Source organism: Stomoxys calcitrans, chromosome 2 (genome assembly GCF_963082655.1).
Source record: "Stomoxys calcitrans chromosome 2, idStoCalc2.1, whole genome shotgun sequence".
Classification (NCBI taxonomy): domain Eukaryota; kingdom Metazoa; phylum Arthropoda; class Insecta; order Diptera; family Muscidae; genus Stomoxys; species Stomoxys calcitrans.
The window spans coordinates 225,750,649-225,769,044 of record NC_081553.1 but is presented as its reverse complement, the minus strand read 5'-3'; the positions used below and the strand labels follow the sequence as shown (position 1 = coordinate 225,769,044).

The 18,396-nt window shown below is 37.4% G+C and overlaps 2 protein-coding genes across 2 annotated transcripts in view; both read left to right on the top strand.

Moving 5' to 3' along the window:
• LOC131994849 (uncharacterized) overlaps positions 1–3,006 on the top strand; it is a 30,315-nt gene extending 27,309 nt beyond the window's left edge. Inside the window, exon 4 of the mRNA XM_059361787.1 lies at positions 2,941–3,006. Coding sequence (XP_059217770.1) covers positions 2,941–3,006 — 66 coding nt within the window. The remainder of the gene's footprint in view (positions 1–2,940) is intronic.
• A 7,644-nt stretch (positions 3,007–10,650) lies between these two features.
• The window catches only part of LOC106083160 (protein couch potato), a gene marked incomplete at its 5' end in the record, with an annotated part of 330,205 nt that continues 322,459 nt past the window's right edge, over positions 10,651–18,396 (top strand). Inside the window, 1 exon segment of the mRNA XM_013246021.2 lies at positions 10,651–11,904. Coding sequence (XP_013101475.2) covers positions 10,651–11,904 — 1,254 coding nt within the window.

Sequence of the window (18,396 nt, the reverse complement as noted above, 5' to 3'; positions counted from 1 at the left end):
GATTTATTGCCCTTACGTTTAGTGATTAAATAATGACTGGCTGCATTGTTTACGCATTGGCTTAATTGTAGTCCATTTATATTAAATATATTTTAGTTACTATGGTCTATGAGATAAAGGGAAAAACCAAGGGGGAGCAAAATGGTATGAATAGAAATGGTAATACGCAGTGGGGGGTGGTAAACAAAGAACATCTGAATGGTACAGGGAGCTCATTCTATATAATAAGCCGGTATATCGTAATGCCAAGTATGGTAAGCCAAAAGTTGGGCGATGTCAACTATATAACTATATATAGTTCTCACTGGTACATCTGTCAAACTGAGAATGACAGCTACGAGGGTTGTCTTTTATATTTCAGGAGTGGACAACCCATGTGTTGCAATATGCCAACGGACAGCTCTATCGCAAAGCTTGACACTTTTGATGTACTTAAAACGTGCTCAGAACGTTTTGACATACGAGCGCTATTTGTGTTGTTTACAGTAACCTTGGAAGATTCATCTGGGTGAGATGAATCTTTCAAGGTTACTCTAAATTGAAAATTTTAAAAATTTCAATAATTTTTTTAATTGAATATGCAATTTATTTGATTGACATTTGTTCAATTACTTTTCCTTGCTTGAAGCAGTTTCAATTAAATAATTAATTGGATCAATTAATTTCGTTATTGAAACCAATTTTTATTTTTTCTGTGTAGCATAGTCCCAATAGTGTTCCGCAGTGCGACAACTCTTTGAGGTGAAATTTTTACATGGCATAGTACCTCACCAGCATTTCGAGGGGATAACCACTGCTGAACATTTTTTTTTCTGATGCTCTCGCCAGGATTTGAACACAGGCATTCTGCGTCATAGGTCTGTTTTATATTAGGCTTGAAAATCGCAACTGGATACTACTGGCGAACTCAAACACCTCAGAGTGAACAAAATGTTGATCATCACACTGTACCAAATACCAGCAAAATTGGATAAAAAATGTGGCTCTTATGAACCTTAGAATGCAAATCGCCAGATTGGTCTATGTGGGGTCTAAATTAAGATGACCGATATAGCCCATCTTTCAAACTAGCCTGCATATAAACAAAAGAAGACGCCATGCTAAGTTTCAACTCAATATCTCGATTTTTAAGAACTTTAGCGTGCTAAGTTCGTCCGCGCAGAATCTTATATACTCTCCATCATGGACCGCATTATCAAGTTCTTTGCCCAGGAACTTTCTATACGCAAACCGAGGATAATGGATGAGAATTGCTATGCTATTGGGGCTATTTAGGTTATGGACTGATTCATATTATACTTCGATTGGATGTTGGAGACCATAGTAGACGTCTTTGTGCGTCTTATAGCGGATCACAAAAAAAAATTGGAAAATCGACTCGGCACCGTCACATAGAAGACTTGAAAACCAAGAATGCTTAAAAATCTTCGCAATTCGTTTCGTCTACACAGTGGCTGTCAAATTTGCCAGATGCCAATTCGAATGACTTTTCACTTTGGGTTTTTTTAGAAAGCAAGGTTAGGACTTAAAAATATGTCTGTATGAATACGCTGAAGAAAGCCATGGTACGAGAATCAGCCAAAATACCGATAGATTACATTTGAGTAGCTTACAACTAGTTTTTTGTGGAATAGTCAAGGTAAAAGTTGATCGTATCGAACAAAAGCGAATGGATTCTGAAATTAAGACTACTTTCACACATTTTAGGCATTTTAATCAATAGAAAATATTTTCACACAATAAGAAACAGAAACACTTAGTATCAGCTTCCCTGTGTAGGTTGCTTTTTAAGATCCCATATGGTATAATGTCCCCTAAAGAAATAGAAAATTTAATACCATACGGTATTAGTAGCATGGATTAAACATAAGAAGATAAATACCGTTTGGCATTAGATATATCACCAAACAGGTATTGCTTTTAATACTAAAATTTTATGGGCTTAAGAAACAAACCGAAATTGTTTTAATAGCATTTTCATTCTCAATTAAACATGCCATATCCTAATGAATCAATATTAAAAACTTGTCACCTTCAGTTTTTAATAGACTTCTTCATCTGATATTATGTTAATACCAAAGGGTATTTCAAAAAAGTCGTTTGAATTGGTAACACTTCGTGTCAGCTACCCTGTGTAGGTTGCTTTTTAAGATCGCATATGGCATAATTTCCCCCAAACAAATAGAAAATTTAATACCATACGGTATTAATAGTGAAGCAAGCCCATACGATATGAAAACAATAACTCCTAGTTTGGATCAAATATAAGTGGATAAATACCGTTTGGCATAAGTTTTACACCAAACAGGTATTACTTTTCAATCCAAAATGTTATGGGCTTAAGTACCAAACCAAAATTGTTTTAATAGCATTTTCGTTCTCACTTGAACATGCCATCCCCCTAATGAATTGAAATTAATGAATCAATATTGAAAACTTGTTGCCTTCAGTTCTAAATAGACTTCTTCACCTGGTACTATATTAATACCAAAGGGTTTTAAAAAAAAGTTTAAGATTAATGAGAACAATAAAAATTTTTTCCTTAAGTATTGGTGATTTCTTTTGTATTGACGGGTTAAACAAACTTTTGACCTCTAAAAAAATCACTAGTTGTTAAAAACTAAAAAAGGATATTATCTTTGAATAAAAACAATGATAAGTGTCTTCCATTTTTCTACATCTACTCGTTACATACTAATAAACACTTTCAGTCATTCACTCAGCGCCGTTTGTATGTATTGTACGTGCCTCATCATATTACACTAAATGAACATAGTGTTGCAATGTGGCATATGATGCTTAACTATGTTGATTACAGTTATCACATTGTTGACCAATAGCCAAACATGCTCAATTTTGTGTCGAATAAGCTGATTTTTATTTCTGCTGCATGAGTTACATGAGAAATTGAGAAAGTTTGAAAATTCAATTTATTTCCAGCTGAATAAGAGCTACGTTAATGCCAATGAAGCGGCTCTATTGATGAGATGTGGTTACATAAATTGATGGATATTTGATTGTGGTCGGAAAAGAATCATACATGCATGGTAAAGAGGGAAAAGAGTAAAGCGGTAATTGTTGGGAAGAAAACTTTTAAACTTGTCTTTAGTAAAGGATGTTTAAACTATGAGATATGAATTTGGGGGAAGGGGTGATGCCCTAAATATATAGTGCGACATTTGGATATCAAATTCGTATTCTACTCCCAAATACATTTTTTTGAGCTCCATATTGCGATGGTCAGTAAGAAATAGCTGTTTGTGGGATATTTTGGGAAAGGGGTAGACCCCCAGAGAATTGGTCCCGAAAGTGGGTATGAATTCTTGCTCTATCCCCCGATTTAGGGGTGTTTTGGGGGGTGGAATGGTCCCCCAATCACTAAGCCCTAAAAATGTATCAGCAACGTGCTCTATTCTCATATATTTGAACCCCATATTGCCATTGGCCTCAAAATTGAATATAAATTTCGTTTTCTAATCTCATTTAAACTCCTTATTGCAAATGTCCGGTTTGGGGTATGGGCCCTAAAAACTATGAAAATCGAGCTCCACTGTCTTGAAAACCCAAATTGTCTTGGTGAGCAAATACGTCCTACTTGGGGGTTGTTATGATGGTGGGACGTCCCCTAGACAGTTGGTCCCTAATGTTGGTATCAGATACCTGGTCTACTCCCATATACCTTTAATTTGAGCTCAATTTTTCCATAGTTGGCAGACATTAACGATTCGGGGGGTGTTTTGGGAGGATGGGTGGCCACACAGTGAGTTTGCCTTGAATATATCGGATTCGTGTTTTACTCTAAACCCTCAAACACTTGGCCCCAGATTGGATATCAAATTGGTTTTTTAGTCTCAAATACCTTTTATTAAAACCCCTTATTGCGAAAGTTTGCAAATATGTCCTGTTTGCGATATGGACCTTTAAAACTATCAATGTCGTGCTCCACTCTCTTTAAGACCCAAATTGTCATGGTGGGCAAATATGTCCTGTTTGGCGGTTGTTATGGGGGTCAGACGTCCCCTAGACAGTTGGTCCCGAAAATTGATATCAGATTTGTGCTTTACTCCCAAATATCTTTCATTTGAGCCCCATATTTCCATTTTGGGCAAACATTTCCAGTTTGGGCGGGGTGTTTTGGGTTTTGGGGCTGCCAATGAGGGACTTGACCCTAAAAATATATATCAGATTCGTGTTCTACTCTAAAAACTATCTTATTTGAGCCTCTTATTGCAATAGTCAGAAAATACTTCCTATTTGGGTGGTATTATGGGGGTAGGGTGGCCCCATAGCCACTTTTCCCGAACATTAATATCAGATTCGTGCTTTACTCCCAAAGACCTTCCACTTGAGCCTCATATTGCTGTAGTCATAAATGTGTGCCCTTTGGGGGATGTTCTCGGGAATGGGCGGGCCCTCAAACACTTGATCTCACATCTGGATATCAGACTCGAATTCTACACTCAGAAATTTTTTTTTTATTTTTATTTAAGCCCCATATTGCCATGGTCAGTAAATAAGCCCTGTTTGGGGGGTGTTTTGGGGATTGGCGGCCCCCCAAACACTTGGTCCCACATCTGGATATCAGATTAGTTTTCTATTCTTAAATACCTTTTATTTAAGCCCCATATTGCCAAGATCAGTAAATATGTCCTCTTTGGGGGGTGTTTTGTGGAAGGGGTGGACCCCCAAAAACTTTGTCCCACATTTGGATATCAGATTCGTATTCTACTTGCAAATACCTTTTATTTGAGTCCCATATTGCCATGGTCGGTAAATATGTCCGATTTAGGGGGGTTTTGGGGGTTGGGGTGATCCCCCTACCAATTGGTCCGAGAATTGGATATCAGATACGTTTTCTAATCTTAAATACCTTTCATTTGAGTCCCATATTGTCGTGATTGGTGTCCATATATATTTGGTAGGTTTTGAGGGTGGGGCGCCCCCCCTAGGTACCCCATCCGAAATTTGAATACCAAATTTTTCATTATAGGTTACTATAAGATAGCACACAAAATTTCGCTTAAATCGCATCACCCATCTCCGAGATCTAGCATTTTTGGTAAGGGGGAGGGTCCGCTCCCCCTTCAGATATCAAAAATTTAGTATCCTAGTTTCACCACGGGAGCATTATGCATCATTAGAAAAAATTTCAAGAATAAAGGTTCAGCCGTTTCTGAGCCTATTAGGAACACACAAACAAACAAACACAAATATATTTTTATACCCTCCACCACAGGATGGGGGTATACTAATTTCGTCATTCTGTTTGTAACTCCTCGAAATGTTCGTCTAAGACCCCATAAAGTTTATAAATTCTTGATCTTCATGACATTTTAAGTCGAATTAGCCATATCCGCCCGTCTGTCTGTCGAAATTACGCTAACTTTCGAAGGAGTAAAGCTAGCCGCTTGAAATTTTGTACAAATACTTCTTTTTAGTTTAGGTCGGGTTGGGATTGTAAATGGGCTCTATCGGTCCACGTTTTGATATACCTGCCATATAGACCGATCTGGGATCTTGACTTCTTGAGCCGCCAGGGGGCACAATTCTTATCCGAATGGCGGAAATTTTGCATGAGGTGTTTTCTTATGACTTTCAACAACTGTGCTAAGTATGGTTGAATTCAGTCCATTACCTGATATAGCTGTCATCTAAACCGATCTGGGGTCTTGAATTCTTGAGCCACTAGAGGGCGCAATTATTATCCGATGCAGCTGAAATTATGCATGAGGTATTTTGGTTTGACGTTCAACAACTGGGCTAAAAATAGTTCAAATCGGTCCATAACCTGATATAGCTGCCATATAAACCGATATGGGGTCTTGACTTCTTGAGCGTCTAGAGTGCGTAATTCCTATCCGATTTGGCTGAAATTTTGCATGAGGTGTTTTGTTGTGACTTTCAACAACTGTGCTGAGTATGGTTGAATTCAACCCATAACCTGATATAGCTGCCATATAAACCGATCTGGGGTCTTGACTTCTTGAGCCACTAGAGGGCGCAATTATTATCCGATTTGGCTGAAATTTGGCATGAATTGTTTTGTTATGACTTCCAACAACTGGGCAAAGAATAGTTCAAATCGGTTTATATCCTGATATAGCTGCCATATAAACCGATCTGGGATCTTGACTTCTTGAGCCACTAGAGGGCACAATTATTACCCGATTTGGCTGAAATTTTGCATGAGGTGTTTTGTTGTGACTTTCGACAACTGTGCTAAGAATAGTTCAAATCGGTCCATAACCTGATATAGCTACCATATAAACCGATCTGGGGTCTTGACTTCTTTAGCCACTAGGAAGCGCAGTTCTTATCCGATTCAGCTGAGATTATGCATCAGGTGTTTTGGTTTGACGTTCAACAACTGTGCTAAGAATAGTTCAAATCGGTCCATAACCTGATATAGCTGCCATATAAACCGATCTTGGGTCGTGACTTCTTGAGCCACTAGAGGGCGCAATTATTATCCGATTTGGCTGAAATTTTGCATCAGGTGTTTTGTTATGACTTTCAACAACTGTGCAGAGCATGGTTGAATTCAGTCCATAACCTGATATAGCTGCCATATAAACAGATCTGGGATCTTAACTTCTTGAGCCGCTAGAGGGCACAATTATTATCCGATTTGGCTGATATTTGGCATGAGGTGTTTTGTTATGACTTCCAACAACTGGGCTAAGAATAGTTCAAATCGGTCTATAACCTGATATAGCTGCCATATAAACCGATATGGGATCTTGACTTCTTGAGCCGCTAGAGGGCGCAATTATTATCCGATGTGGCTGAAATTTTGTTCTTGTTCTAACTTATTTCACCCCTGTGGCAATTATTGGTATTTCACAAGTCCCCTATAGGGTTAACGGTTGTTCTACTACAACCTTGGCTCACTTCTGAAATAGTTTTTCTTGATAAATACTTTAACCCAAATCCTAAAACCAACATTCATTGCTTGAATGTTGTAACACAAAATATTTTTCAACTATTCCATACAAATATGTATGCGCCAAAATTTTTTGTTACCTTACCCCAGGGCCTAACTGGCCTCTTGTTAATTTTTGTGCTTAAGAGTTGAAGTTCAAAGAAATGTTAAAACTCTTATAATGAGTCATTGTATATTTCTTACCAATGATTTTGCAATTATTCAAAAGTTTTAAATTCCAGCACACTTTTGCCTTTGAAGACCAAACCAAACCAAACCAAATGAAATGAAATGAAGTGAGGTGAAGCGAAATGAAATGAAATGAGCTATCACTTTTATTTGAGTTAGAAATGTTGGACACAATAATCCAACTAATGAGCTACGGTTTAATGGTTTGCGAAGCTGATTCTTAAGCTAAAGCTTCACCACCTTTGGCCACAAAACCATTCATCAAACATTTGTTAAGCTTTCTTTTGAGAAGTGAGTTTTTTTTCAAAGTTTTTTTTTTTACTTTAAATGTTAGAAAGATGGGTCAGGGTAGAAACAGAAATGACAAAGTGATGTCAAAGTTGACCAATAGACAGTAATATAGGGAATTGTTTAATCAAATGAGAAGAGTGGAAAACAGAGGGCGAGAAACTGTTTCTTTCCAACATTTTCAAAGGTTGCCATAAAAGTGGATTAAAATGGCGGGAAATCAGTAAACTAAAAAAAAAATCCCCAATTTGGGTTCCCAAAAAAGAAAGGAGAGAATGATTGGAGTTTGAAGAAGAAATTCTTGTTAATCCATCACCTTTTTGGTGATGGATGGTGTATTAACCTCAACCATTTCGATAAAAACGAAATTAAGTTTGGCATTAAGATTGGCTTTAAAACTCGCATTCGAAATCAAACAAAATTTAGTTTTTATCAAACTGTTTGCAATATTTAGCAGAAACAAGTCAAAGCGCATTAAGTTTGGCCGAGCCGAATCATATATACCCTCCACCATGCATTTGACATGTTCTTTGAATGACTTTTTCATCTTCAGAAAACGATGGACCGTTATCGTCAAGACTATTAGAAGTCATAAAAAATATATCACAAAATTTAAGCCAAATCGGATAAGAACTCCACACTCTAGAGGCTTAAGAGTCAAGATCCCAGATCGGTTTATATGGCAGCTATATCAGACTATAAACCGATTTGGACCATTATTGGCACAGTTACTGGAAGCCAAAACAAGCCTCATGTAAAATATCAAGATCCCAGATAGGTTTATGTGGCAGCTGTACCAGGTTATGGAAAGATTTGAACCATTCGTGGTAATTGAAAGTAAAAATAAGTAAAAAGGCGTTAAGGTCGGCCAAGCTGAACAATAAATGCGCCTTTTATGGGGCAAGACTTTAAATCGAGATATCGGTCTATATGGCAGCTATATCCAAATCTGCACCGATTTGGGCCAAATTCAAACAAGATGTCGATGGGCCTAAGACAACTCACTGTCCCAAATTTCGGCCCCATCGGACAATAAATGCGTCTTTTATGGCCCCTAAACCTAAAACCACGAGATCGGTCTATATGGCAGCTATATCCAAATTTGTCAAAAAATTCGCCTTTTATGGCCCCAAAACCTAAAACCGACCGATCTGTGCCGTATTGCAGAACTATGTCAAGGGGCTTAACTTAACTCATTGCCCTAAATTTTCGCTACATCGGACAAAAAATGTGCCTTTTGTAGGCCTAAAACCTTAAATCGTGAGATCGGTCTATATGGCAGCTATATCCAAATCTGAACCGTTCAGGGCCAAATTGAAAAATGATGTCGATGGGCCTAAGACAACTCACTGTCCCAAATTTCAGCAAATAATAAATGTGGCTTTTATGGGCCAAAGACTATAAATCGGCGGATCGGTCTATATGGCAGCTATATCCAAATCTGGACCGATCTGAGCTAAATTAACGGAGGATTTCGAAGGGCCTAACACAACTTACTGTCCCAAATTTCAGCAAAATCGGGTAATAAATGTGGCTTTTATGGGCCTAAGACCCTAAATCGGCCGATCGGTCTATATGGTAGCTATATCCAAATCCGGACCGATCTGGGCCAAATTAAATAAGGATGTCGAAGGGCCTTACACAACTCACTGTCTCAAATTTCAGCGACATCGGACAATAAATGCTCTTTTTATGGGCCCAAAACCTTAAATCGTGAGATCGGTCTATATGCCAGCTATATCCACATCTGGACCGATCAGGGCCAACTTGAAGAACGATGTCGAAGGACCTAACACAACTCTCTGTCCCAAATTTCGGCGACATCGGACAATGAATGCTCTTTTTATGGGCCCAAAACCTTAAATCGTGAGATCGGTCCATATGGCAGCTATATCCGAATCTGGACCGATCTGGGCCAAATTAAATAAGGATGTCGAAGGGCCCAACACAACTCACTGTCCCAAATTTCGGCGACATCGGACAATAAATGCTCTTTTTATGGGTCCAAAACCTTAAATCGTGAGATCGGTCCATATGGCAGCTATATCCAAATCTGGACCGATCTGGGCCAAATTAAATAAGGATTTCGAAGGGCCCAACATAACCCACTGTGCCAAATTTCGGCAACATGGGACAATAAATGCTCTTTTTATGGGCCCAAAACCTTAAATCGTGAGATCGGTCTATATGCCAGCTATATCCACATCTGGACCGATCAGGGCCAGATTGAAGAAGGATGTCGAAGGACCTAACACAACTCACTATCCCAAATTTCAACAATCTCGGGTAATAAATGTGGCTTTTAGGGGCCTAAGACCCTAAATCGGCCGATCGGTCTATATAGGGGCTATATCAAGATATAGTCCGATATAGCCCATCTTCGAACTCAACCTGCTTATGGACAAAAAAAGAATCTGTGCAAAGTTTCAGCTCAATATATCTATTTCTAAAGACTGTATCGTGATTTCAACAGACAGACGAACGGTCAGGTCTAGATCGTCTTAGATTTTTACGCTGATCGAGAATATATATAATTTATAGGGTCGGAAATGGATATTTCGTTGTGTTACAAACGGAATGACAAAATGAATATACCCCCATCCTTCGGTGGTGAGTATAAAAAAACAGCTGATGCAAAATTTCAGCCAATTCGGATAAGAATTGCGCCCTCTAGAGGCTCTAGAAGTCAAGTTCCAAGAGTCGGTAATGAGTTAAATGCTCAGTTGCCAACCCGTCGGCTTCTGCTGCCTTGTTTTTTGCTTAGTAGAGCAAAGTTGTTTCATTTAAGTTACATAGTTAACCAACAATTGCATTGATTGTAAGCAAAAGGTAACTAAAATCCCATGAACAATCCTTTCCTAGCAAGCCACGATTTGTACCATTCAATTTCTAGATCACTTATTGAAACTATTCTCTTAAAAACCATGTGAAGATAAACGATTTAACAACAGCCACTACTTTTTTCCTTTTCTTTGCAGTTTAAATTGTGAATACATAACAGCAACATATCACAGAATTCAAAATTGAATAAAAAAAGAAAACCATAGCAAAATTAAACCCCAGAAACCGCAAACAGCATTAGAGTCCAAAAAAAAAAAAAACGGAAACACCCTTACCAAAACACTTCAAATTCCAATTCCATTTCATACATTTCTATAATAAATTGGGTGCTCTGTATGTGTAGCGTGCACAGCTTAAAGAAACAATCGTCAATCCTGCTAACGCCGAGCTGAGGAACATTTCTTTAAACGTGTCTCTACAACAGCCCCAAAATCACTCCCCCCCAGACAAACGTGTACGAAAAAGCCATCACCATTTCGTCGATTGCGATTAAACGCAGGCCAACGCTGCCGCAAACGCCAGCGAGTGCCCCACAGGTGTTGTCACCCAAACGACAGTGTGCCGCAGCCGTTTCGGTAATACCAGCAAACGCCGCCGGTAATCCAGCTGCTGCTGCCCAATTAGCACCCCAATTGCAATACGCCACCTCACCAGCCACCGCCGCCGCCGTTGCCCTTAAAGCCGGTCACCACCACCAATTGGCCTATAATACCGCTGCCGCTGCACAATTGGCTGCCACAGCTGCCATAAACGCACATTCGCACTCACATCACAGCGCCGCTGCCGCCGCCGCCCAACAGCAAGCAGCTGCTGCAGTAGCTGCGGCCGCTGCCGCTGCCCATCAACGTAATATCGCTGCTGTTGCTGCCCAACACATAAGTCCGGCTACAGCCGCTGCCCTATTGAATCATCACCAGTTTGGTCAGGGGGCCGCACACGCTCATCCCCAACAACAGGCCGCTGCAGCTGCCGCGGCTGCAGCAGCTGCTGCCCATCAGCAACATTTGGTGTTGCAGCACCAACAGAATATCTATCAACATCAGCAGCAACAACACCAACAACAGCAACAGCAACAACAACAACAGCAGCAGCACCAGCAACAACTAAGACATTACAATCACCACAATCATCACAGCAGCAATCATCAGCAGCAGCAACAACAACAGCAAATAATCGCGGTGACAACACCTAGCACAAATCATCAGCAGCAGCAACAACAACAGCAACAGACTCCCCAACAACAACATCAAAGTATTTCTACCACAACCTCGTCAGCTTCTACATCACCCAACAGCAACCACAACAGCAACAACAACAACAACAACTCGTCAACAGTCTACTCATCAGCGTCGAATACCTTAACCGTCAACACTTCGCTACATTCCAACGACTCCAATACATCGGCATCCTCCTCCAGTACCACAACTCCAACACCAGCCGTTGCCTCAACGGCCACCACAGCCACCAGCACATCCTCATTGGTGGGCAATAGTGACAGCATAACAACAACTGTCAACACTAACAACACCGGCTCGAACACCAACTCCAACACCAGCACCAGCAGCACCAACACAGGAACAACCATGGAAAACCAAATGGCATTGGCACCTCTGGGATTATCACAAAGCATGGATTCCGTAAATACTGCAAGCAATGAAGAAGAGGTAAGTCGGCTCACCTTTTTTTTTTTAAATATTTCGGGGCCAAATGTGGGTCAATTGATTGCCAATCCATTAAGACTGTCAAAAATGAATATTGGAGGGCAGAAATAAACTTTTAAGAAATTTTTTTAAGGACAGATTAAACATTCGCACATTTTGGGGACTTACTTTTTTTAGTGCGTAGTTTGAGGACATACTACTAAAATTGTTTTTAAAAAGAAAAGACAATTAAAATGTTTTTGGTGTCTGAATATCATTTTGAGAAAAAAACAAAATCCGCTCATCCTGTGTTAAAAAAAATTCAAATTTCATTATTTAACCAATATGGTTAAATCTCCTCAAAGTATGCAACAACTTTTAACTTTGAACAAAACATACACACATTTTGGGGACTTACTTTTCAAATGCGTAGTTTGAGGATGTACTACTAAAATTTTTTTAGCAGAAAAGAAAATTAAAATATTTTTGGTGTCTTAATATCACTTTGAGGCTTTTGGCCTCTAGTCCTGTGTTAAAAAAATTCAAATTTCATTATTTAACCAAAAGGTCTTAATATCACCTTGAGAGAAAAAAGTAATAATAAAAGCCTCTAGTCCTGTGTTAAAAGAATTTAAATTTTATTATTTAAACAATATGCCTTAATTCTCCTTAAAGTATGCAACAATTTTTAATATTGAATAAAACATGCACACATTTTGGGGACTTACTTTTCACATGCGTAGTTTGAGGACATACTATTAACATTTTTTTAGAGTAAAATAAAATTAAAATGTTTTTGGTGTCTGAATATTACTTTCAGAAAAAAACAAAAGCTTCTAGACCTGTGTTAAAGAAATTCAAATTTCATTATCTAACCAATAAATCTTAAGATCACTTTGAGAGAAAAAAAAAACAAAAGCCTTTGGTCCTGTGCTAAAGAGAAACTCAACTTCAAACCAATAGGGCTTAAATCTCCTTAAAGTATGCAACAATTTTTAGTATTGAAAAAAAGAACATTAATTTTGGGGAGTTACTTTTCAAATGCGTAGTTTGAGGACATGCTACTAATATATTTTTAGAAGAAAAGAAAATTAATATGTTGTTGGTGTCTGAATATCACAAAAAACAAAAATCTCTAGTTCTATGTTAAAGAAATTCAAATTTCATTATTTACCCAATAGGTCCTAATATCACTTTGAGAGAAAAAAAACCAAAGCGTTTGGTCCTGTGTTAAAGAGAAACTCAACTTCAAACTTCATTATTTAACCAATAGGTCTTAAATATCCTGAAAGTATGCAATAATTTTAAGCATTGAATAAAACGTACGCACATTTTGGAGGCCACCGTAGCGCAGAGGTTAGCATGTCCGCCTATAACGCTGAACGCCTGGGTTCGAATCCTGACGAGACCATCAGAAAAAATTTTTCACCGGTGGTTTTCCCCTCCTAATGCTGGTGACATTTGTGAGGTACTATGCCATGTAAAACTTCTCTCCAAAGAGGTGTCGCACTGCGGTTCGACTTTCGGACTCGGCTATAAAAAGGAGACCCCTTATCATTGAGCTTAAACTTGAATCGGACTGCACTTATTGATATGTGAAAAGTTTGCCCCTGTTCCTTAGTGGAATGTTCATGGGCAAAATTTGCAAATTTTATATTTCGGGGACTTACTTTTCAAAAGCGTAGTTTGAGGACATTTTTTTAGAGGAAAAGAAAATTAAAATATTTTTGGTTTCTGAAATTCACATGAGCCTAAAAAGAAAAAAAACCCTCAAATCATTTACTAAGGAGATTAAAACTTCATTATTTATGCAATGAGCCCGAGATCTCCTCAAAGTATGCAACATTTTTTAGTAGTGAATAGATTTATCATAGGTTACAAGAAAAGACAACCAAATTGTTGTAGTGGCTTAGTGATTACAAGTAAATTTGAGAATGTTTCTCTCTCCACTTATGATTCCGGGTCATATTACCCTAAAGTTATTAAGCCGTATGTTTAGGTAAGGCGCCTAAAAGTATACCCCAACTTTATGCAAATTTTAATATGCTATTCATAATAAATCTAAAAAGGAACTAGCTATCCCACAACACATTTTGGTTATGTGGGTCTCTAAAATATTTTTGTTTTTTAGATTTATTTTTAATATTTGAAAAAGTTTGAACCCTAGCCATCATAAATTTATTGGTAGTGATAATTCAAATTCTGCACCAATTCATGTTCCTATATATATTTTTTCATTCCTCTGCTTACAAACTCAATACCAATTTCCATTTTCCGCCTTATCCGCTGTTAATTTTTAATGATTTTTCTTTGGTCATCATACCCCTTCATATGGAATTCTTTATCTTTGCTTTATAAACCCTAAGTTTGAAAAATGCAGTATCCAAAAACCTAAATGGACTTCAAAAATTCTCCTCTTAAATGCGGAATATCGTTAATTTCAAGTTCATTCGAGCGTAAATACGGTTATGCAAATAAATGGTTTCCGGTCTTATTTTCTACAACGTAGTTCATCCTTACACTCACAAACATACCAACATCATTGTATGGTGACTTTACTAAGTCATTCGTTATGTACCTATTACTGGCATCCGGACTGTTAACTAAGGCAGTCAAAATTTTAACGATATCCTTAAGCTGTGCCCTGAGTATTTCACTCAAGAGAATTTCAGCGAAGTGTAATCAGCAATGAAATGAAATTATATTTGAATTAAGCTACGTCCTCAAACAAATATGAAATTGCCAAGTAAAACAGAAGAATGAAATAAAAAACACACAAAACAATATAGAAATTTGAAAGAAGTATCCGAAAATCATATTTCGGTGCAGAGTTAGGGAAAAACCTTGAAATTTAAGGAACTTTAAAATGTGAAATTAAAGTCACATAATTAATGCATACTTTTGGGGATTGAATTTATGGTATATTATTCGAAGTGTGCTTTTAGGGGATTACGATTGGGTTAGAAATTATTTAGAAATAAAATAAAATAAATCGGACGATAAGTAGCTAAGCATGTTCGCCGAGGTTCGAGTCCTGGAGAGAGTATCAAAAAAACATATTTCAGTGTTAGTTATTCCTTTACTAATGCTGTTGATATTTATAAAGTGCGGCGGTAATGGGTTCGGTGCTTCAATTACCATTGCGGCGGTAATGGGTTCGGTGCCCTATGCTGTGGTAAGACAATGGACAACATATGCCTTAGAGAGTCTAATTTCAGATTGACACTTTAACCTATCTTAGCTTTGTTGTTTTTCTTTTTTTTTTTTGACATTTTCATCGGTTTTGTCTTCTACTACTTCTTTATTTTTTTGGTATTTTTCCTAAGACCCCAAGGCTATAATTAAGATTGATAAAGAAAAATGGCTACTTCATAAAGTCTTGATAAATATTTTCCATATTTCAATTCCTAGAAATATATGCAACAAACACTTTTTGTTTGCTTTAGAAAGTTCTCCCACCTGGTTTACATCTCCCTTTGCCCCCTAAAAGTATGCTTTTATATATTTAGTTTCTTGTTTAGGCTCTAATACCATAGGAAATAGAATAACGACCTCCTGCAGTTATGTGTGTGTGGCCATGTTTTATTTAGTTTGTCACCTTTTATTGCTAAGGGATTTCAATGTAATAGTAAAGGGAAATAAATTTCACATACACGCCCATTGTGAGACAAGACGCAGCATGCCTGCCTGTACCATGTTTATGAACTTCCCGAGAGGGAGCGCAACGACCAATGAAGACAACAACGACAGCAACAACAAACCCCGGCAAATGTTGCATGAAAAATGAAAAAAAAACAACTTGGTCGGGTGTTGTTTGCTGCCATCATCGTTTTGCCTTGCCTTATGGGTGGCAGGGGCAGGGAGGAGGCAAAAGTTGGCTTCATAGTGAAGTTGGAGCCAACATGTCAAAGGTAACAACGACAGCTCACTATTATTGAATACCAAATGGTGCTGCGTTGGTTGGCCCATCAAAGTCAATCTCGTGGGTGGAAATTGAAAAGGAAATAAAGATTTCCCCAAACGTATTTTATAACTTGTTGTTGTTGTTGTTGCTTTTAAAAGATGCCTAGAGATATGCTATATAAAATTTGGAGTTTATTCACAAGAAATGAAACTTCTGTTGAGTCTAAAGTGACAAGAAGTGGAAGAAGTTTATGGGTGACATATTAAGAGAATTAAATATTTTAAGAAAATTAAAGCATATTTTCAGGAGTATGGCAAAATAATTGCAGTCTTCTCAAAAAATAAATATAGCAAAAATAAAACAGGAGACGGAAACGTTTTAAATAAATTAGTTAATTAAAATTTGGCAAATAGCTACAAAAATAGAGAGGTTAAAAAAATCTATTGCATACTTCTGGGAGGTTTGTAAACAAATTTTTACATATAAAAAACACGAATATAGTGAATATTTGTATTCTAGTGTCCAAGGTTGATTATGTAGCATTGCGTTGATATGAACTATGAATTGGTAGAGAATTGGATGGATATAGAATTGGATGGATATATATATATCTGTTATTATGCGTAATTACGCCCAAAAGAATGCATTTCAATGTTCCCAATTGTAAACCGAATTTTTGCCTCCTTATACCCAAATCAAAACCACGCAAATTTCTTTAAAAATACTTTCCAAACATAAAACATTTTTTCTTTTTTTGTGGAGAAAAATAACTAAAAAAACCTCCTTTTTTTGTTGTTCTCAAAATCGTGTTGAAAGTTTTGTTGCGCGTCATGGGAAATAACTATGCCATGCAATCCTTTAAGTTTCCACTTCTATTTACTTGAGCGCTTTGCATATCGTTACTTGTTCCCAAGGCATATGCATTTCTTTTATGACTTTTATGATTTGATTTAAGTTTCTTTTATTTCCTTTCACGAAATCCTGTGCAAAAGGACTTGGTTGGCTAGATATGAAGTGTGGTTGGCTAGATATGAAAGGAAATACGAGCAACATAGCTAACTCTTTCCCCCCAAAGACTGCGTTTGAACAGCTTTTCTTTCTTTTACGCGAGATCGTCTGTGTCGGCGTTTTCCCCATATTTTTTTTTTGCATTTCTTTTATGAGAAAATCTGTATATAATATAGCTTATGGCTCATGAAGTCTTGACATATAAAAAAAACACAGATTTCAAAGAATCGCATGATTTGTGGTAAATGCTGGTAAAACGAATTTGAAATACCCTGCAGAAAATTTTTATTAGGGAGTCAGCAAGGTCTCAGCAGAACTTGTGGTGGCTGTTTACAATGCAAATTTGACCATGAACATTCCATTAAGGAACAGGGACAAAATTATTTGAAAAATATATAGTAAATAATAAACACGCCGAAAAGTATGCTATGTTGAAAAATGGGTAGTGTACCGAAAACTATGCTATATTAAACAAGTAAAAGCATGCCAAGTTCGGCCGGGCCGAATCTTATATACCCTCGACCATGGACCGCATTTGTCGAGTTCTTTTCCCGGCATATCTTCTTAGGCAAAAAAAAAGTATAAAAGAAAAGATTTGCTCTGCTATTAGAGCGATATCAAGATATGGGCCGGTTCGAACCACACAGTTGTTGGCTATCATAACAAAACACGTCGTGCAAAATTTCATTCCAAACGGATAAGAATTGCGCCCTCTAGAGGCTCAAGAAGTCAAGACCCAAGATCGGTTTATATGACAACTATATCAGGTTAGAGACCTATTTGAACCATACTTGGCAAAGGTTTTGGCTATCATAACAAAACACGTCGTGCAAAATTTCATTCCAATCGGATAAGAATTGCGCCCTCTTAGCCAGCATATCCAATGAGGTTTTGGGGAATCAAAAGGTCGGCTTCGCCCGATTTTAACCCATCCTTAATTGTTTAAGTATAGTTTTATTTTATACTAAAAGTTATATTTCTCAATTAAAATTTTAAGGCCTTATACAATCCCCTTCTAATTATCACATCCCATTTAGTTTAAAAGTTTTTACCTCAAACTATATCTGCTGTTCAACATTTTCTCAACTTTGGAGTAACTTCAAACTGTTACAAATGTTTTACCCAACCAAAACTATTTTGCAAGTTCTACACATAAAGTACTCACACACACATGTATGCGTTAAGTATGTTATGAAAATACGCACATGTCAAACTCAAAGGATTCTTAAAGCATTTATGTCAGTTATTGTAACAAACGCCACAGATCTTTTGTTCGTCATAACATATGTGTACATATGTATGTATATATGACGCGATATGATGGCATACAGCAAGTCATTGGATGTTGTTGGTGGTTTTTTTCTTCTTGTGATAGACTGACATTTTATTCAGCGTATCATTGTTATGAAAATTTTATGCTTAAGAACTTGATATGAAGTATTATACATATTATGTACGTATATACTCGTTTAATATCAAATGAGAACAAATCAAAAAATTTTTTTTTTATTTTATGGTATCATCATTAAATTCTTAAGAAAATGCCTTGACACATGGAGTGAGGAGACAAAAAAGAAAAACCTCACTTAATCTTTTAATAATGC